This window comes from Panthera leo, chromosome C2 (genome assembly GCF_018350215.1).
Source record: "Panthera leo isolate Ple1 chromosome C2, P.leo_Ple1_pat1.1, whole genome shotgun sequence".
Taxonomy (NCBI): Eukaryota; Metazoa; Chordata; class Mammalia; order Carnivora; family Felidae; genus Panthera; species Panthera leo.
Window position 1 is genome coordinate 47,880,659 of NC_056687.1, and position 21,320 is coordinate 47,901,978.

Consider the following 21,320-nt stretch of genomic DNA (forward strand, 5'->3'; position numbering starts at 1 on the left):
CACAAAGACATGAGACACACACACACAAACAATCCTAAAAAATACAAATGCAAAAGTCCTCACACAATATTAGCATATTTCAGTATGTAAGAGGTCTGAATTTTTGAGGATACAATGTTTGTCGCTCTTTTCCTCTCCCCCATGACCTAGCAGCTTTCTGGTCAGATCCCACTGATGTCTTGCGTGACTAAACCATCGTAGGTCATTCCATCCCATTCCATCCCCAGTAGTCAGAGCGACTTGTTCAAGGAGCCCAAGGCAATCAGCATATACGGTATTATTGCCGGCTAGAGGTGCTCTAACCAGCAAGAGGTTCAATCCTTTCGCTGGCCAATTGTTAAACACCACTCCAATGTACCCCTTTGCCTTGCGAGGCATTCCTTTTACTGGAGCGTGGTGTTGTTATTCGTTGGTTCTCCTTGGTCCATGGTTTGCTCCTTGGTAGCGCCAACAGCGGACACCTAAACAGGTGTTGGAGCGCGGGAAAGACCACACGCTCTCCCTAGAGCCGCGGGACCGGGAGGCGGTCCGGAGGCGGAGCCTCGGCCGCACCAAGTCCTGCGTGCGGCTCTGCGCCGCCTCTCGCCGGGCCGCCGCTCTCCGCGCAGGGAACCGGGTCAGGCCGCGCCGCCCATGGTGCTGCTCGAGAGAGCCATGGCCAGTAAGTAGCGCGGCGGCCCGGGGGAGGGATCGCCGGCTCAGCCCCTCGCCTCCGCTTGTGTCCCCGCCGCGTCCCGGGCCTTTCCTGACCCGGCGCCCGCGGGGTTGAGGTCTCGGGTGGCGGAGCGCGGCCCGGCGCACTCCCGGGGAGTCCAGGCTTTCGGGAGCGCCAGGCCTCGCGACCGGAAGGGCCCGCGTCTTGCTCCCTGGAGGGCTCCTCCTGAGTCCCGTGCCTCTAGCTGCGTTTCGGCACCGCCGGCTGCAAATTCACCTGCGCCGGAAGAGGAGGGAGACGGGTGCACACAAGTTCCGCGCCCCCTTCTCCCCGTCCCGACCGGAAGACTGCACCTTCAGTAATTAGGAGACTTACTCGAGTGTGGGAACCTCTGCCTTGTGGGATTCTTGGAGGCTGTTAGGTTTTGCATGAGAAAGCGAGACTATCCAGGGGTGTCGCGTTCACTGTATTCACCTTAGATTGATTTTTTAACTTGAGTTTTGCAAAAGCATGTATCCTAATTATTTGTGTTTTGAACCCCGTCATGTGAAAATGAAGCATCGTTTTTCTCTGATTTGGGCTGTATGGTAAGAGGCCTGATTAACTTGCCCCATGTTGCACCGCCCGTCACACCCAGTGGAGAATGCTCTCTTCCCAAACAGAAAAAACTGGACGAGCTGTTTCTGCACCTGGACATTGAGCTTTCGGGTTAGGTATTACATGTTACACAAGTTTATCCTGGATCAGCCCCAGGGGGCGTTTCCAGCCATCTTTCTTTGTCCCCAGGTCTTTGCCCGATCCTTTTACATGAGGTTTTGGAGTGTCCTGGACCCCTAGTCTGGAGACCTGGATTAATATAGTTTTGCCTCAGTCCGTGGCAACAGGTCATTTAATCTTGCTGAACCTCAGTTTCCTGGACATCAACTGCCCCTCCTGAGGTCTTGCGAGGCCCCCACTAGATGCTAAGGTTTGTGCAAGTGCTCTGGTTTTCATTTTAACCTGCCAGTGCTCGGAGCAAGTCAGTGGCTGACTGAATGTTAGGATCGGGGTATGGAAGTCCTTTTACACACCTGCCTCTGGATGTGCCTGCTGTCTCTGAAGAGCCAGGACGAGACTGAGGCTGGTGGGCTTGAGAGATGTGGCTCGTGATGGTGTTGAGGATGGTGTCTGATTTCCTTGAGGAGTGTTTTCAAGTTACATGACCTCTCCCCGGCCCACCCAGAAACAAACAAATGTGGTTACTGTCCTGCTTTACAGTTCCAGATTTTGGCTTGGATTGTCTCACTGACTTTGTTCACTGATTTTGTGCAGCTTCCCTCCCCCCTGCAATTTCCTCATCTACCAAATAGTGTTAATGACGCTTCACAGATGTTTGCATGTATAGAGGGCCTGGCACATTCCGTATGCTTTTCCCACATTGGTCCCTTCACTTTACTATGTTTTATCCTTTTTTTTTTTTTTTTAACCCCCTTTGGTAAGTCTTTCATTGTTAGATGATGATGAATATTAGGGCAGCCAGGAACCTTAAAAGTCATTGTAATTTTCACTTTACAGCTGAGGAGATGAATTGACTAGTATTGTTTTCCACATCAAGAAACTTCCCGATGGTAGCCTTTCCGTGTCTCAGCCCCTGTATGGAGTGGGTAATCTGCAGAATGTCAGACAGTCCCAAGCTTGGATCAGGACTTTCTGGATAGGATGAGGGAGAGAGGAAACTCTCAGCATAGCCATGGTGTATTCATCTTTTAATCCCTCCAGAGCAGAGACAAAGCCCAGCTCCTGAGTTACCGTGGAGACTTTTAGTAGGTCTGTGTGATGTTCTGGTGACAGCTAAAATTTGCTCCAAAGTTATCCCAGCTTTCGTTTCTTGTTTTAGATTCCTTTGTATTCATTCAGATTCTGAAACTATTCAACAAGCTACATTCAGGGTTACATTTAGCTCTTCTCACTGTTTTTAAGATACACCAAGGAATGGAGCATCTGAGTTTTCCTACTTTTAGGGTTCACAGTGGGCCAAACAGGCCATCAGAGGTCGGGGTCTGTCGGTGTTGCCTCTTCTGGGGACATTTGCACCAGTACAGCAGATACCCAGAGGGAGAACTCTAATGGTTTTCAGGTTCTAGAGCTTAGTTTTTTCTAGAGCAGCGGTGGGGGAGGGAAGCTAGGGAAGGCCTTTACTGAAGATTCCTGAAGTTTTGCAGAGCTTCATAGGTTGCCACGTGCTTTTGATCCTTTAATGTAGCCTCCCGTCAGACCAGGAGCAAAAACTATGCATCAATCAGGGTCCAGGCAGGACGTAGAAACCACACCAGTCACTTGAACACGGGAAATTGTATATAAAAAATTATTAACCAGTGGGTGATGACTATAAGAGTTACAAGAGAACTCTAGAGAATATAGGAAAAGCACATATAGGGTGTGGTTATTAGCTCAAAGAAGGAATAAGCCTGGAAGAACCCCTGACCTTCTTGGCTGATGGCAAATCTTGTTGGCTCTGTGGGACTCAGTCCCTGATAAAAATATGGAGCCTCTTACTCGAGTAACAGGAAAAAGCACTGTTAGCTTTTTCTAACAGTCTCCCTTGCAACCTCTCGTGGTGTTATTTGCCACTTAATATTGTGCTCTTTGGGGGCACAGGAATATTCATGGCGCCAGTGCAAAACCTCACAGGTGGCCGGGGGCCCTGCCCAATGACTAAGCACATGTGCAGCTCCTTAGCCGCCAGGCTTCCCTCCCTCCAGCCGCTGGACCTTTGCGCCCTGCCCCAGCTGGTGGTGGGGAGGTGGAGGCAGGCAACTCCCCTTCCATTGGGCTGGCTGCCCCAGGTCACTGGGTAGTTTCCAAGGGATTTCACCTGCACTGAGATGCACTCTGTATCTGGAACAGGGGTAGCTTGAGTCCCAAGAACAAATTGTGAGGGACAGTTCCATCTTCAAGTTCATTCTTCCTTCAAGCCGTGTTGTCAGTAGTATGTAAGAAGCTGGCCCTGCCTGCTTTGCTTGAGGCTCTTGTGCTGGCGTGGGGCCTCGCCCAGAGATGTTGCTCTATCCCCAGGTTTCTCAGCCTCCACATCATTCACCTTGTGGGTTGGATAATTCTTTGTTGTGAAGGACTGTTGTGTACTGTGGCGTGTTTAGCAATGTCCCTGACGCCTACGCACCAGAAGCTACTGGCACCCCAACGGTGGTGACGTTGTCAGATGTCTTGGGGAGGGGGTGCAGAATCTGTCTCTGGTTGAGAGTTGCTTTGATCCAGGAGTCAGGTCTTCTGACAGCTGTTTTCTTGTATCTTCGTCCTCAGCTTTCCGCTTGGCCCTCATCCAGCTTCAGGTTTCTTCCGTCAAATCAGATAACCTCACTCGAGCTTGTGGCCTCGTGCGGGAGGCAGCAACACAAGGAGCCAAAATAGTTTCTCTGCCAGTAAGTATGGAGGCGGAGGTGGCCGCTGCCCTCTGGGAACTTCTGATCCAGTAGCATACTGGCTGCTACCTCTCGTTGTCTTCTTGTGTCCTGGGGTCCAGCAGGGTCTTGTGGGTCCCCAGGATTGTTCCATGTTTAAGGGTCTTTGTGATAGGATGTGCCAGCGTGTTTACAGCTCTTTGGGATCATCTATCATGTTCAGAATCCTGGTAAGTTGTGTGGCTTACTTAAAGATAGAATACTCAGTGCCTTGGATACTTACCTTCTTTCCTTGTATAAGTAAGTCTTTCCAGGACTATGGCACACATAACTGATTGTAGTGCTAAGGCTCCAACATTTTTAGCAAATGGTTGAAAACTGGAAATTACTAGAGACATTTAGGAAGCCTGCAGTATCTTCCTAAATATGGTAGCCTGTAGTAAGCCAGTAGGGCTCTGCATGTATTTCTAGGTGATTGCTTTTAGAACAGAACCAGGTAAAGGTTGCACCACATTTGCTTGTCAGCAGGTGTAGTGTTGGCTCAGAGCTGGGTTCTGCTCATGCTAAGACACGCCTATACTGCATTTTGGGTCAAAGGACTACTGGGATCAGTGGTTGAACTATTCCAGGCAGCCCCCTCTTCCACTTTCCCTTTTGCGCTGTGGGGAGGAGGTGGCCCTTTGTAAACCCTGCTTAGATTGACTAGAGAATTTTCAGGGCCACCTTATGTTTTAGGCTCCAGTCCATCACAGATGTGGCCAGTGAGTCAGAATCTTTAACAAGGGAGCTTGAGATCTTAATGTGAATCCAGTCTTCCTTATGGCCACAGTTATGGGACTCGCCTGTAGCCTGATCACGGTCACTTGTTGCTTTAAGTTGCCAGGAGCGAGAATGAAAGCACCTAATTCTGCATGTGTCCTCTCTAACGTGTGTTGTGTAAGCTGATGATCCTTAGGTTTGAGTTTGCTAGCACAGTGCCTGGTGCACAGTCTCAGTGAATGATGAATTAGAATCAAAGTCTAGTTTTTGCTTTTCTTTTCTCACAGAGCTGCGGCAGATAGCATATCCTGGAAAATGAGAGATTTCTGTATTTTTTCAAACACAGGCTTTATTGCTTTACGTAGTTAATAATATAGTTTTGAGCCAATGGATTCATTCTAACACCCGAAGTCCTATGATTAAACCCAGTTGTCATGGGGCTCAGGTGCCCAGGGTGGGAACTCAGAGTTCTGCGGACACCGAGGGAGAGGCGGATTAGCTGGGGTGACAGGGATCTGAGAGAGCACACATGACTTGTGTCCTCTGGCCCAACCTGAGCCAGCTGTCGAGTTCGGCTCGAGGCCACAGGCTCTTTAGCCCTAGGATGCCAGTGTTTTTCTTATCGGCTGTGTTTTACCCTTTTGAGAGCAGGGCTAAGGGAGGCAGCTGTGTCTTCTGAGTTTAAGTTTAAAATGGGTGGGCTATTTTCACGGTTTCCCCCCCCCCCCTTTTCTCTGCCAACATTATTCTAGGAATGCTTTAATTGTCCATATGGCACGAAATATTTTCCCCAATATGCTGAGAAAATTCCTGGTGAATCTACACAGAAGCTTTCTGAAGTAGCAAAGGAGTGCAGCATATATCTCATTGGAGGTAACTTCCTACCCTCAAGGTATAATGACCTAAACATGAGAAACATCCAAATAATTTTTGTTTCATTTAAACAATGAAATACAAAGCACGTAAGTCAGACATTGAAAGAATGAGGCGGATCTTACGTAATAATGTGGAAGAATGTTCAAGACACAGTTATGTGGAAGAAGCACGTTCCGTATGATATGAACAGGCACTCTCAGATTAATCCCTGCCACAAAAGGTTATATATTTTTGTATGTGTTTGTATATGTAGCACATAGTAAGTATTGTATAAAGACGCACCAAACTGATAATGATGACTTTTCCCTGGAGAAGGAATGGGAATACAGGGCAGGTGGAAATGTGGAAAGAAAACACTGTATTGGAGTGTCTTTCATTATACTAATACAATGTTAGGAAATTTTGTTTTCTCATAAAGAGGCCACATATATCAAGGTAGCTTTATAAGTATGGTTTTGAAATAAATGTGGTTTCAAAATAAATTTTTAAAATGTATTTGCTTAAATAAAAATCAGTACAGTAAAGCTGTTCAATAGATCTAGCAAACAAAATTATTCTCTGTTATGACATGTTGGAATTAGAAACAGATGAGAGGTGAAGAAAAGACAAGCAATAAAAAAGAAATGCGGGAACTACATTCAGTGATGGCAGGATTGGCTTCCATTCCCATCAGGAGGCCTAATGGGGATACAGTTACTTTGCAGGACGTGGTTATTGGAAGTTGAGCAACAGTGAATTCTCTGTGTTTCTCTAGTGTTATAGATTAACAGATCTTGTAGCTCAAGATCAAAGCAGAATTCAGAACCAGTTTGGTTATTTTTGAACCTGTCTTTGGCATCTGACTTAATTACATTTCGTCTCTACTCTGGAGTTTGTCTCTGAAACATCATATTAAAGAAGACAAAAAAGAACATAATTAAATAACCCTTAGAAGATAGTATGCTTTATTGTTGGACCCAAGTGACAGTTTGTCAAGTGTTTGTCCTGTTATCATACAAGAGTGCTTTATTCAGAATATTTTCTTTGCTCCTGTGTTTCTCTTCTCAATGAAAGGTTCTGTTCCTGAAGAGGATGCTGGGAAATTCTATAACACCTGTGCTGTGTTTGGGCCTGATGGAACTTTACTGATAAAGTACAGAAAGGTAAGTAGGGAATGTGGCAAGCCTCATTACCTCTTGAGAATTTGCTGTGAAATCCCCTAGTTCCTCTCATCAAATTTTACACATGTGGGGCGTTTGACTAGTTGGTATAGTCAACTTGTCGAATCTTGGCTGTTGGCATTTTGATATAAATTTTAGACTTAGCCTGTCAGTTTCAGCAAAGGAAAAATCTGTAGGAATTTTGATTAGAATTGCCCAGTGTTTATAGTGCACTATTGACAATAGCCAAAGTATGGAAAGAGCCCGAATGTCTATCGACTAATGAATGGGTAAAGAAGATGTGGTATATGTGTATATATCAATATATTTATATCTATATCTGTAACTATATATATATGTGTGTATATATATATACACACACATATATATATATACACATGTATATATATATACATATGTATACACACATACATACAATGTAATATTACTCAGTGATCAAAAAGAATGAAATCTTGCCATTTGCAACAATGTGGATGGAACTAGGGTATATGATGCTAAGCAAAATAAGTCAGAGAAAAACAAACATATGACTTCACTTGTATGTGGAATTTAAGATACAAAACAGATGAACATAAGAGAAGGGAAGCGAAAATAAGATAAAAACAGAGAGGAAGACAAACCATAAGAGACTCTTAAATACAGAGAACAAACTAAGGGTTGCTGGAGGGGAGGTTGGTGGGGGATGGCTAAATGGGTGATGGTCATTAAGGAGGGCACTTGTTGGGGTGAGCACTGGGTATTATATGTAAGTGATGAATCACTAAATTCTATTCCTGAAATCGTAATTACACTAAATGTTAACTAACTTGGATTTAAATTAAAAATAAATAAATAAAGCGAATACTTAGAATGATAAAAAAAAAAGAATTGCATTGAAAATAGAGATCACTTTGGGAACAGTTGACATTTGGTAAATGCAAATACATTGAAGATTGTTAAATACTTTGGGTATTGATCCTTTTATTGTTGTGAAATCCCTTTCTTTCTCACAATAATCTTTGTCTTGAAGTTTATCTCTGATATTGCCATGGTCATTCTAATCTTATACTTACTGTTGTATGGTACATTTTTTTTCTAATTCCTTACTTTCAACCTGAATGTATCTTTGTATTTTATTTATTTATTTATTTATTTTAGCAGGTGTATTTAATTTATTTTTTAAATTTACATCCAAATTAGTTAGCATATAGTGCAACAGTGATTTCAGGGGTAGATTCCTTAATGCCTCTTGCCCATTTAGCCCATCCCCCCTCCTGCAACCCTTTCAGTAACCCTCTGTTCTCCATATTTGAGTCTCTTATGTTTTGTCCCCCTCCCTGTTTTTATATTATTTTTGCTTCCCTTCCCTTATGTTCATTTGTTTTGTATCTTAAAAGTCATCATATGAGTAAAGTCATATGATACTTGTCTTTCTCCGACTAATTTCGCTTAGCATAATACCCTTTAATTCCATCCACGTAGTTGCAAATGACAAGATTTCATTCTTTTTGATTGCCGAATAATACTCCATTGTATATATATACACACACCACTTCTACTTTATCCATTCATCAGTCGATGGACATTTGGGCTCTTTCCATACTTTGGCTATTGTTGATAGTTCTGCTATAAACGTTGGGGTGCATGTGTCCCTTCGAAACAGCACACCCGTATCCCTTGGATAAATACCTAGTAGAGCAATTGCTGGGTCATAGGGTAGTTCTATTTTTAATGTTTTGAGGAACCTCCATACTGTTTTCCAGAGTGGCTGCACCAGTTTGCATTCCCACCAGCAGTGCCAAAGAGGTCCTTTTTCTCCGCATCCTTGCCAACATCTGTTGTTGCCTGAGTTGTTAATGTTAGCCATTTTGACAGGTGTGAGGTGGTATCTCATTGTGGTTTTGATTTGTATTTCTCTGATGATGAGTGATGTTGAGCATTTTTTCATGTGTCGGTTGGCCATCTGGATGTTGTCTTTTGAGAAGTGTCTATTCGTGTCTTTTGCCCATTTCTTCACTGGATTCTTTGTTTTTTGGGTGTTAATTTTGATAAGTTCTTTATAGATTTTGGATACTAACCCTTTATCTGATATGTCCTTTGCAAATATCTTCTCCCATTCTGTCAGTTGCCTTTTAGTTTTGCTAATTGTTTCCTTTGCTGTGTGTTTCCTTTGTATTTTGATGAAGTCCCAATAGTTCATTTTTGCTTTTGTTTCCCTTGCCTCTGGAGACATGTTGAGTAAGAAGTTGCTGTGGCCAAGGTCAAAGAGGTTTTTGTGTGCTTTCTCCTTGAGGATTTTGATGGCTTCCTGTCTTACATTTAGGTCTTTCATCTGTTTTGAGTTTATATTTGTGTATGGTGTAAGAAAGTGGTCCAGGTTCATTTTTCTGCATGTCGCTGTCCAGTTTTCCCAGCACCACTTGCTGAAGAGCTGTCTTGATTCCATTGGATATTCTTTCCTGCTTTTGTCAAAGATTAGTTGGCCATACGTTTGTGGGTCCATTTCTTGGTTCTCTCTTCTGTTCCATTGATCTGAGTGTCTGATTTTGTGCCAGTACCATACTGTCTTGATGATTACAGCTTTGTAATACAGCTTGAAGTCCAGTGTATCTTTATAATTAAAATGATTCTCTTGTAGCTAGCATACAGTTGGGTCTTGTTGTTTTATTCATTTTGACAATTTCTGCCTCTTAGCTGGAGCACTGACTTCACTTATATTTAATTTTTGATATGGTTTGATTTAGGCATTAGACATTTTAGTGTTTTTTTTCTTTGTTCCTCTTTCCAGCATTCTTTTGGTTTAGTTGAGTATTTTTTAGAATTCCATTTTAATTTAACTATTGGCTTTTAGTTATACCTCGTTGCTTTTTTTTTAAGTTGTTGTCCTAAGGATTACCATACACACCCTATCTTTTCATAGTCTACTTAGAATTAATATCCTACTATTTCATATGAAATTTAAGAACTTCACAATTATATAGATCAATTTCCTTCCTTCTCCCCTCTTTCTGTTATAGTTGTCATACGTATTGCATAATAAATCCCACAAAACACTAAGTTTTTAAGTAATCATTTGTATGTAAAGAAATTTAGATAAAATTATTTTGTTTGCTGAAATATTTAGCTTCTTTGTATTTTTCTTTCTAAAGATCCTAGTTCTGTCTGGTATCTGCCTTCAAACAGAAAGACCTCCTTTAGAATTTTTGTAGTGAGGATCTGGTAGGTAGGAATGCTCTTAGTTTTGGTTTATGAATATATCTTTATTTTGTCTTCATTCTTGAAAGATATTTTTGGTGGAATAGAATTCTGGGTTGACAGTTTTCTTTTCTCTCCTAGCAATTTGAGCAATGTTTTTCATGTATTTCCTAGCCTCTTTTTAAGCATTTTTCTGATAAGAATTCGGTGGTGATTTGTATTGTTGTTCTGTATGTAATTCGTGGTTTTTTTCTGTCTGCCTTCAAAATGTTTTCCATAATCTTTAGTTCTCAGTGTTTTGACTCTGATGTGCCTATGTAGATATAGTTTTCTTTTTATTTCTCTTGCTTTGTGCTTATTTATTATTTTTAAAAAAATTTTTTAAACTTATTTTTGAGAGAGAGAGAGATAGTGTGAGCAGGTGAGGGGCAGAGAGAGAGGGAGACACAGAATCTGAAGCAGGCTCCAGGCTCTGAGCTGTCAGCACAGAGCCCAATGTAGGGCTCGAACTCATAAACTGTGAGATCATGACCTGAGCCTGAAGTCAGACGCCTGACTGAGCCACCCAGAGCCCTGCTTTGTGCTTCTTTAATCTGTAAATTTAACTCTTTCGTCCTGTTGGGGCATTATTTTGTTAAATGCCTTTCTGTTCCATTCTCTTATTGGACTTCAATTTTGATACTGTTCTACCAAACCAGGTTTCCAAGACTCCAGTTTTTTGTTTTTCCAACCTTTTTCCTCTATCTTCTTCAGCTTGGACAGTTTCCATTCATCTGTCTTCAAGTTCTCAGAGTCTTTCTTCTGTAATCCCTAGTCTCCTGTGTGCCATCCCAGTGAAATCTTTTAAAATTTCAGATAAACTTTTATTTCTCTACTAATTATATCCTATTTGTCTATTCATTAAGAGCATATTTCTCCTTATACCCTTGAGCCTAGTTTAATAGCTCCTTTTTGGTAATTATCACATCTGACTCAGGCTGGGGTCTGCTTCATTGATTATTACGTTTTCTTTAAAGTTAGGTAACATTTTCTTATTTGTGTGTCTAGTAATTTTGGATTGCATATTAGATTCTATGTTGTTGAGATTCCAGCTTCTATTACATTACTCTGAAAAGGGTTGAATTGTTTTGTTTTAGTAAGTAGTTAACTTCATTGTACTCAAACACCATACTCTTTTTCCTTTGTGAGGTAGGCAGTAACTTCAGGTTCTCCATTCTTTTTTTTTTTTTTTTTTTTTTTTTAATGTTTATTTACTTTTGAGAGAGAGCACGTGTGCATGCATGAGTGAGGGAGGGGCAGAGAGAGAAGGAGACACAAAATCCAAATCCAAACAGGTTCCAGGCTCTGAGCTGTCAGCACAGAGCCCAACGTGGGGCTCACCACAAGATCATGATCTGAGATGAAGTCCAGTGTTTAACCGACTGAGCCACCCAGGCACCCCTCAGCTGCTCTGTTCTATCTAAAGTTGTTAGCTTTGGGGCTAAACAACTAGCTTTTTGTGCTAGTAACCTCACTGTTTGAAGTGCATATTTTTAGTATTGAGTTTTCCAGTCCATGAATGTGTATATCCCACCGTTCATTCAAGCTTTTAAAAATTTCTCTTGAAATGTTTTTTTTTTAATTTTTAAAAAAATTTTTTTAAATGTTTTTATTTACTTTTGAGACAGAGAGGGACAGAGCATGAGCAGGGGAGAGGCAGAGAGAGAGGGAGACACAGAATCTGAAGCAGGATCCAGGCTCTGAGCTGTCAGCACAGAGCCCGATGCGGGGCTCGAACTCACAGACTGTGAGATCGTGACCTGAGCTGAAGTCGGAGGCTTAACCGACTGAGCCACCCAGGCACCCCTCTCTTGAATTGTTTTTATAGTGCTTTGGGTACAGTCTTGTATATCATTTGCTAGATTTATTCTTAATTGGTGGTTTTTGATGCCCTTTCATTTTCTGTTTCTTGCTAGTATATAGAAGTACAACTAATTTTAAAAGTACTGACCTTGTATGTTGTAACCTTGCTAAACTCCTTAATTTCAATAATTCAGCTGTAGATTTCTTTTGGAGTTTGTAGGTACATTGTTATATCATCTGAGAATAATTACAGAGTTAATTTTATCTTTCTCATCCTCATGGTTTTTATTCCTTTCTGTTGCCTTGTTGCTTGGGTTAGGATCTCTGAGATCCTCTGAATAGGAGGAGTCCTTGTCTTGTTCCTGATCTCAGTATGAAAAGGCTTTTAATGTTTCACTGTTAAGTATGATGTTCCTTCCTTTTTTACTTTTGCAGATGCTATGTCAGAGTAAGGGAATACCCTTCCCAGAAGAGTTTTTTTCTTCTGTTTTGAAAATATGAATGGATTTAGAAGTTTGCCAAATGCTCATTATGTACCTCTTAAGATGTTCATATGACTTTTCTCCTTTATTTTGTTAGCTATTTGTAGTAAATTACATTGATTTCCTCATGTTAACACGTGCTTTCCTTGAATAAATCCAATTTCAGATGATGTGTTGCACTTTTTATATATTGCTGCATTTAGTTGGGAAAATTGTACCGATTTTTAATTACCCACTCTCCACCTCTCCTGCCAATGTGTCAGTTTGATTATGATTCTGTGATGAAGACTTCAGTAAGCATTTATACTGAATAAGAAAGTAACACATTAGCTGCCTTCCGTAAGAAACCTAGATATCACCTTGCGTACTACATAGGAAAGAAGTGTCATAAAACTACTGCTTTGTGGATTTTTTCCAGTTTTGTATATTAGAGCTGATTTTGATAAGATGTCAGCTTGTGGGTTGGGTTGTGGGCAGGTTGGGGTTACTATTCGTATAGTTGATCTTAGAGCATCCCTATTTCTGGGCATGGAAGGACGTTTGTAAATTGCTGCCGTGAACCCTGCTGGAAAAGAGGTAACCAAATCCATTACTTGTGATGCAGCTCCATCTGTTTGATATTGACGTTCCGGGGAAAATTACATTTCACGAATCTGAAACGTTGAGTCCCGGTGATAGTTTCTCCACATTTGATACTCGTAAGTACTAAGTTCACCTGTTTCAGCAGTCTCAGTAGACGAGGGCCAGGCGTTCTTTTCTTTTCTTTTCTTTTTTCTCTTATGTTCCTCCCCGACTTCTTTACATACCCTGACTATAAGACCAGAAATGAGAAGGGTATAGAATGGCCAGAGATCTAGAAATAGTGGGCTGAATGGAGAACTACGGGTTTGTCATGATTTTGCTCTGCCATTTGGTCACAGACTATTCGTATGATCACTTCCAGAGTTTATCTGTCAGGCTGTGATTGAATACTTCCCACATAGAAATAAGCATTCAATTAGAATGAACTTCTTATTTCTAATCTGCTGACATAAATGATGTCTTCGTGAGGGAAAATCCAAGCAGGCATAAGCTTGTACATTTTCTCCATCCATGGGCCCTGGGTAATGTATTACCTTCATTGTTTGGTGATCTCAAATGGAGGCTTTACCCTGCCACGCCATGTTGCAAAAGAGGTTAACTTTTCATTTGTGCATTTTCTGTTTGAAAAACAGCTTACTGCAGAGTGGGCCTGGGCATTTGCTATGACATCCGCTTCGCAGAGCTCGCACAAATCTATGCGCAGAGAGGTGAGATCACCGAGGTTGTGCTGTGGAGGTGCTTCCAGCTTTGGTTCCGGCCTGGTCTTCGTGGGTAGAGGGAGGGAGCCCTTGGTCAGAAAAACCGGAGGAGAAGCCTTACTCTGTCCACCCTCATCCCGGCTGCTCAGACGTTGCTGCACGTGGACAGCACAGCTGTTTGGAGGTTGCATTTCAGCACACCGTGGAGCTAAGCAGGAGCCATGCTCCTAAATCTTCTCTGCCCCTCGAACCCTTCTTGCTACTGTATTTGGAAAGAGTAGCTTGGAGCCCGCTAGAAGTGAGGATGTGGTCTATAGTGCCTGTCATGATTTCACACTCAGTGGTCCTGCAGGTTGGGCACAGTAGAAATGTAGTCAGTGACATTCTGGTCCAGAGAACAAGTGTCCTTGCTGTCCTGGAAGAGCACGGAGCCAAGTCACAAGATCTGGGTTCTGGTTCCAGCTCTTTCCCTTAATGGACATGATACTTTGAGTAAATTATTTAATCTTTACAGCAGCATGGATCTCCATTTTTTCATAGGCATGGGGTGGAGATTAAGGAAGGAGAGCTTAGAAAGCTCTTTGTGTGGTAGTCAACAAATAGGAGCATCCCACTAGACTGTCCAAGCTACTCTGATTTGGACTTGACTGTCACTTCAAGTGGAATGGGTGCAGGCGTTGTGACTGCCTGGTCAGCAAAACAGGTGGGGGGTGCACAGGCTCTGTGTTGGCGGTTTCTGTTGACTTCTGTCAGTAAGTGTTAGAGCACCTACTCTGCCCCTCATTTCATTTGAAAAGCATTACAAAATGTGGTCCTTGGCCACGCAGAGCTGGCCATATGGTGCTGACAGAAATCTGTGAAGTCACATACAGTGGTTTCGGTCATCAATAGCACTGTTCTTCTATGTCTATGTGCAGCGTGTGTGTGTCCCCAAAGGAATCCTACCTTGGCGGACATCTTTTTTTTTAGGTTTGGGAGAGTTTGAGTTTGTTCCCCACTGGGTAAGGACCAAAATGGGGACTGAGTGTGGGGTGGTGTCAACCTGCACCCATTCTTCTCTGGCCGTTCTGTCTCAAGGCTGCCAGCTGTTGGTATATCCTGGAGCTTTTAATTTGACCACTGGACCAGCCCACTGGGAGTTGCTTCAACGAGGCCGGTAAGAAAGCATCTCAGGCACACCTTCAAGTGTCAGTGTTGCCTTGTTGCAGAGATTTCCAGTCTGGGGGAAGAACCAACCTTCCTGATACAGGATGCTGCCCCTGACTCAGGTGCCCTGACATCCAGATGCAGTGGGAAAGGATGAATCACCCCGTTGACTATGTTGCTTGGATCGCGATGCTTCTCCTACCCCAGCCCTTACCTCATTCTGCTAGTCCTAGAATACCCTGCCGAGACACTGTTTTTCTATTCTGCGAATCCCAGGCATTGCATAGTGTCTTTGGCATGTCCCAGTAGCTGTTACCTGGGTCCCTGAGGCTGAGGAGTGAGTGGTGAAGGGTAGATGGCTGAGGTGGATGTAATATGGAAGGGGAAAGGAGTGTGACTTGTGTGTCTGTGTAAAGTGTGCTGAAAACCATGAAATATTGGTCAGAGACACTGGCTCTCTCCGTTACAGTTCTGTTAGTTGAGGTATCCTATACTTAGAGGAAAGTACACTGATTTTAAGTCTGTAGGTTGGGAAGTTTTTACATGTGTATGCACCTCTGGCCGTGGTCAATATAGAACACTTCCGGATCTCTAGAATGCTCCCCTTTGCTCCTTCCGTCTACCCTCTCCTTTGCCCAGATATGGCCACTATTCTCACTTCTAAAGAGGTTGGCAATTTTTATTGGAGGAGGAAGCAGAGGTGTTTGGTTGGTTGCTTGGTGGAAGATGGGGTAGGGGTGTCTGATACCATGAATATTAATTAATGCAGTCTTGTAGGGAGCAGGAAAAGCTTGGGAGATATCGGAATGGCCTGGCATGGACCTGTTGGTTGAGCCCAGGATGCTCCCAGGTGAGGTGGCTTGATGTACCCAGGCTGCCACCTGAAATTCTTACCTAATTTGAGATGATGGGGCTGTGGCCACTGGAGGCATGGAGATGCCACACAGCCCTGCAAAGTGTTTGGCCCCAGCAAGTCCAGTCCAGTCTCTCTGGCCACCTTGACTTGATTAACCAGAGAGGATCTGCTCGTTTATATGGTAAAAGGTTGGCTCAGGCCAGGATCTCAACTGTGGCAGTATTAACATTTTAGACTAGCTCATTCTTTGTTATAGGGGCTGTTCTGTGCACTGTAGGATGTTTAGTAGCATCCCTGACCTCTACCCTCCGGGTGCCAATAGCAACCCCCATCATGAAAGTCAAAAAGTCAGAGTCAGTGTCTTCAGACATTGGCAAATGGCCCTACTGGGCAAAATCACTCCCAGTTGAGAAGTGGCTTATGCATTAAGTATACTTTTAGAAGAGAGGGTTTCATGGCTTCGTTTGTTCCCTTCCATGTCTGAGCCAGCCTATCCTGTCCCAGTTTTTATTTTATTTTATTTTATTTTATTTTATTTTATTTTATTTTATTTTATTTTATTTTATTTTAAAGACTTTTTTTAATGTTTATTTTTCAGAGAGAGAGAGAAAGAGAGCATGCGTGCGTGAGCAGGGGAGGGGCAGATAGGGAGACACAGAATCTGAAGCAGCCTCCAGGCTGTGAGCTGTCAGTACAGAGTCCAACACGGGGCTCAAACTCAGAAACTGTGAGAGCATGACCTGAGCCGAAGTCCGATGCTTAATGAACTGAGCCACCCAGGCACCCCCCACTCCGTCCCAGTTTTTAAAAGAAGGATCTGTACCCTTGGGATAGAAAAATGTTGCCAATCTATAATATATGAATTACCTCTTTTCTGTCTGTTGACAACAGGGCTGTTGATAATCAGGTATATGTGGCCACGGCATCTCCTGCCCGGGATGATCAGGCCTCCTATGTTGCCTGGGGACACAGCACTGTTGTGAGTCCTTGGTGAGTTGGCTAAGCAGGGAAAGGCTCTCCAGGAGCTTGGGAGAGATTGCACTGGGGGGGTGGGTTGTCTGATTCCCCACCAGCCCTGCCCCTTCCCAGCCCTCCATCCTCACATGCCTCCTCGGTCTCCACTTCGTCTGCGAGAGACACTTGCACTTGGAAACCACGTGAGAAAGAATCGGGGCCTGCTGTCTTTCTTGATTGAGCATTTGACCTTAGCCCTCTTCTGAGCTTCTCAGTAGCTTTTGTTATCAGTCAGACTTTGATCACATGGGGGAAGCACGGCAGCAGTCATGGGTGGGTGATTTTAGTAAAAGAGGCTCTCAGATTGTTGGCTTTTGGTTAAAATTTAAGCTAGGTGATTAGTTGTAGAGCAGAAATGGGTTATAGGGTGAGGATTTTGCTCCCTGCATAATGATTAGAGGATGGGGGAGGATGGGTTCATTTAAGCAAAACTGTGACCTTGTCCTCTGTGAGAGTGTAAAGCATTGTCTTAGAGAAGCCAGCATGGGAGTTCTCCCACCTGCACACCCAGTTGTATGTTACTGTACGTAACTCATGGTCTGTACTTGAATGGTTTCCACAGCACTTTCACACACATGGCCTCCATGTGAATGAGACTTTTCCTATGTTAAGCTCAGTTTATAGATGGTAGAATTGAAGTTCGTGGGATAAAATAGCCAGAACTGGTGTTTAGATTCAGGACTTCTGACTTTAGAACTCGGATTTATTCCATACCACTCACACATCTGTATGATTACACACATACTGCTGTGTATTTACATAATTTCAGGATAAATATGCCAGTAACAAGGCCGAGAAGGGTTATATATCACTGGGGTGTGTCTGAAATTCTCTCTTCTGACCTTCTAGGCCCCAAAGATGAAAGAATGTGATAGGGGAAGGCCTTGGAAGATAAGACCAGTGAGAGATTCCAGGGAGCCTCCTGCATATTAGGTTTGGAAGGCACTGGCAGACTGGAAGGATTAAGTTGTCTTGAACATTTTCTTAAACTTGGTTCAAGTTCCTCTGTTCATTTGTTAGTGACAGGCTTCCTGGCCTTCTGGGCAGCTCTGCTTCCCTGCTAGGGTTCTCCTGATGAACTTCATTGCTGATCAGGCTGGCTGCTTCTGACACAAAGTAGTTGTACTTTATTCTTTTCAGAATTCTATCTGTAGGACTTGGGGCCCTCGGTCTTATATTGACATCAGGAATGGCTGCCTGGGGTTAACCCAGAGAGGGAGATCTTTGAATGCCAGAGCAAATGGGGAAGAAATAGAAAAGAATAAAAATGAATTCAGTTAAGTGGCATTAATGATGATGTTTGTAGCTCATTTGTGCCAAAAATTTGTTTGTGGCCATCTGGGAAATGGAACCAATTACTGTATCAGATTGTTTGTTAGGTCAGATTACTTTATTTTGTGCTTTGGAGAAATTTCATTTCACTAGATGTTTTTGAAGCCCTGCTTTGGGCCAAGAGACTCAGCACTGGAATCTTTTCCACATCAGCCTTTCCCCAGATTTGGGAAGGAGTGTTCCTGTTTCTAAGTGTGAGGCTCCTCTCCTATTGGGGTGTGCTTTACACACCACTTCTATCCAGACCCCAGGCTGAAACCTTTCCTTCAAAAACTGAAACCCAATAACATAGGGACCCAGGGACCACAGGCACAAGACTGGAGATCCAGGCAGTGCAGGGCTGTGCTCAGACCCAACCTTACCATCCCCTGCCTTGGAAAACATGGAAGGAGCAGAGCCAGACCACCCTCCCGAAAGGGGTCTTTCTGATCTGCACTCATGAAGGGACAGGACAGAGCTTCCCGCTGCTTACAGGTAGCTCTGTTTTCAGAGGTTTATAATCATGGAGGAACTACCACTTCCTAGCAGTTGGCAGTTTACAGAACATACTCCGTAATCTAAGTCCTCACAGAGCTCTGATTTCCACTTTATAGACTAGGAAATGGAGAGTGCAGGTGACTTGGCACAAGGCCAAATGGCTACTTAAATGGTGGAACAGGAATTTATGCCCCTCCTTTCTTGTCTTTAATCTCAGATTCCTTCCCCTGAGGCCTTCGAGGTGGGACAAGAATAGGGATCCTGATACCCACAAACATTAGTGACCTACTCCCTAACAAATCTCTTTCAGGGGAGATGTCCTTGCCAAGGCTGGCACTGAAGAGACCATCGTGTATTCAGACATAGGTAAGATCTGCTGTGGCACGGTTGAGGTCTCTGGCATCCCCATTGGTCTGAGGTGATTCCTAGCTGTGAAGCTCCTGTCACTTGGAGGGGCTCCCTTGTGCCACCTTCTCGTTTATCCTTGGTTCTCCGGCCAAACCCTGGGGGCTATAACTCCGGTTGAGTTTTCTTGGTTTGGTTTGAAATAACTCCAGCGGGACCGCCAGGTCAGCCGGTGCCTTTGGACAAGGCCTCTATATTCCTGAGTTACTTGCCGAGACTCTGGTGGTTTTTATACTGTTTGGGGAAGAAATTCTCATTGGTTAGTGAGGAGTTACATCCTATTAATAGTACACTTTCCTGTTTTTGCAGACCTGAAGAGGTTGGCTGAAATACGCCAGCAAATCCCCATTTTTAGCCAGAAGCGATCAGACCTTTATGCAGTGGAGGCGAAAAAGCCCTAAGGTTTATGCTTCTAACATGTCATGAAAAACAGGATGATGTTTCTGCAATGTAATCAACTCCCTGTTGAATTCTTTAAGGAGATTTTTTTTTTTTTCTAATTTCAGACTTTTCCTTTCTTGGGAACTCTCTATTGAGATGATGGAGCATCAGCACATGATATTTTTCACACCATATTAGATAGTTAAAAAGGGCTCAGGCTGGCCTTGCGAGCAGAAGGAAAAGGAGATGGCTATAACTCCCATACTAAGTTGCTTCATAGCAGTTGGTGAAAGTATCAGATCTTGGTATCCTGGTGGTTGCTTCACCTGGTACCAATAGATTTATGTCACATACCGCTTATCTCACTGCTGGGGTTGGAATCCATTACGTAGAAAATTTGGTCTGGTGCCACTCTCTTTTGAGTAGGACGTTGAAGTTTATATTTTTAGTCTGTGAGTAGCTATGGAAAGCAAGGTTATTTACCCTTGGTGTTTGCTAGAGGAGATGGCAGCCCCATCCCTTCCCGGCAGCCTTGGGGCTCTTCAAATTCAAGAAGGAGCCAATGAATCAACCCCAGACCCTCCTGGTCTTAGAGAAAAGGCAGTATCAACAGGGAGTCCTATGGAAGAATGGCAGCAGTGGCATTTGGTCAAGGCAACTAAAGTATGAGTCTCTGAAAAGATTTTCCTGATGGGGTGAGTGTCTGAAAATATCTTTGTCTTTTTGCTTTTCTCCCTAGTAACACTTTCTAGCTTGATGAAGGCAAGCTAGTGGTTTTAGCCTAGTGGTTTTCAGAATCCTTTTGCACAATTAAAAATTAACGATTCCAATGAACTTTGTTTTTGTGTATGTTACAGTTGGTGGTGGGCTAATAAACATTTAACAACCAGCTGTCCAAAAAAAAAAAAAAAAAAGGCCCTGATTTTGCAGTAGTTGGCAGTAGCATTTGCCAATTTCCTTGGTATAAATACTTTCACTGTGGCCAAGTACAGACTATCAACATGACCCCTCTAAACACAGAGTTGGAAATAGATGCACAGTGGGCACTTGTGAGCTGGTGTAATCCTGCTCTCGCACACCACTGTTTACATATGTAGAGATATTTATCATCCTGGAAAATAAAACAAAACCTTAAAATAATACACAAGCACACATTCTATTAGCTATAAGAGTGATGATATCATCATGTGTCATTTAACCCTTGGAAACCGGCATTGTATACCCAGAGGAGTACAGGAGTGAAAAAGGCAAATGACGTTTTAAAATTAAGTCTACAATTTGGTAAAATTTGACACATGTATACATCCATGAAAGCGCTCTCATCAAGATAATGAACTCTCCCCTGGTGTTTTCTTAAGCTGTTATATAATCCCTTCAGCCACTCTTCTTCTCCCCAGGCGATCACTGATCAGCTTTGTCACTGTAGATTAGTTTGAATTTTCTATAATAACCCAAAAGTGGAATCATGCCATATGTATACTTTTTTACATCTTCTTTCACTCATCGTAATTACTGGGGGACTAATTCCTGTGTGTATCACTCATTTCTTTTTTATTGCTGAATGGTAGTCCACTGTATTTATCTGTTCACCTGTTGATAGACATTCGACTTTTTAGTTTTTGGCTATTAGAAATAAAGCTGCTAGAAAACATTTTGCACAAATTGTTCATTTTTCTTGAGTAAATATCTAGGAGTGGAATGGCAGGGGCCTATGTGTATTTCACTGCCAAACTATTTTCCAAAGTGACTGTGCCATTTTATTTCTTGCCATCCGTCTGTCAGTGTCCGGGTTGCTCCGCGTCCTCACCAATATTTGGTGTGATAATTTGATTTTAGCTCTTTTAATGTGCATGTGATGTGATTTCATTGTGGTTTTACTTTGTATTCTCCTGATGATTAATAGTGTTGATCATCTTTTCCTTTGCTTTTCCTGTATCCTTTTCAGTGAGGTGTCCCTTCATATCTTTTCCCCTTGTTTTGGTTCAGTTATTTATCCTTGTATTGATCAGTAACAGTTCTTTATATACTCTAGTTAAAAACCATCTGTCGCATACCATGTTTTACAAATATATTCTCCAAGTCT

The 21,320-nt window shown here is 42.9% G+C and overlaps 1 protein-coding gene across 2 annotated transcripts; it reads left to right on the plus strand.

The window, feature by feature from the left end:
• NIT2 (nitrilase family member 2) lies at positions 1-20,888 on the plus strand. Of its 2 annotated transcripts, none has more exons than XM_042955995.1 (10): positions 1-661; positions 3,956-4,074; positions 5,565-5,685; positions 6,742-6,830; positions 12,951-13,044; positions 13,561-13,635; positions 14,704-14,782; positions 16,520-16,618; positions 18,762-18,817; positions 19,363-20,888. In XM_042955995.1, the coding sequence occupies exons 1-10, from the start codon at positions 634-636 to the stop codon at positions 19,395-19,397; spliced, it is 795 nt and encodes a 264-aa protein (XP_042811929.1). In that variant the 5' UTR covers positions 1-633; the 3' UTR covers positions 19,398-20,888. The 2 variants fall into 2 exon arrangements, with proteins under 2 accessions (XP_042811929.1, XP_042811927.1); XM_042955993.1 differs by having other exon boundaries at positions 3-661; positions 19,166-20,888.
• Positions 20,889-21,320: the final 432 nt, after the last annotated feature.

Excerpts from the sequence above, each read along its gene's own strand:
- NIT2 (XM_042955993.1), top strand. The coding sequence starts at position 634 with ATGGTGCTGCTCGAGAGAGCCATGGCCA. Across the intron at positions 662-3,955 it reads GCTCGAGAGAGCCATGGCCA|CTTTCCGCTTGGCCCTCATC; the intron begins GTAAGTAGCGCG and ends CTTCGTCCTCAG. Across the intron at positions 14,783-16,519 it reads GAGTTGCTTCAACGAGGCCG|GGCTGTTGATAATCAGGTAT; the intron begins GTAAGAAAGCAT and ends TGTTGACAACAG.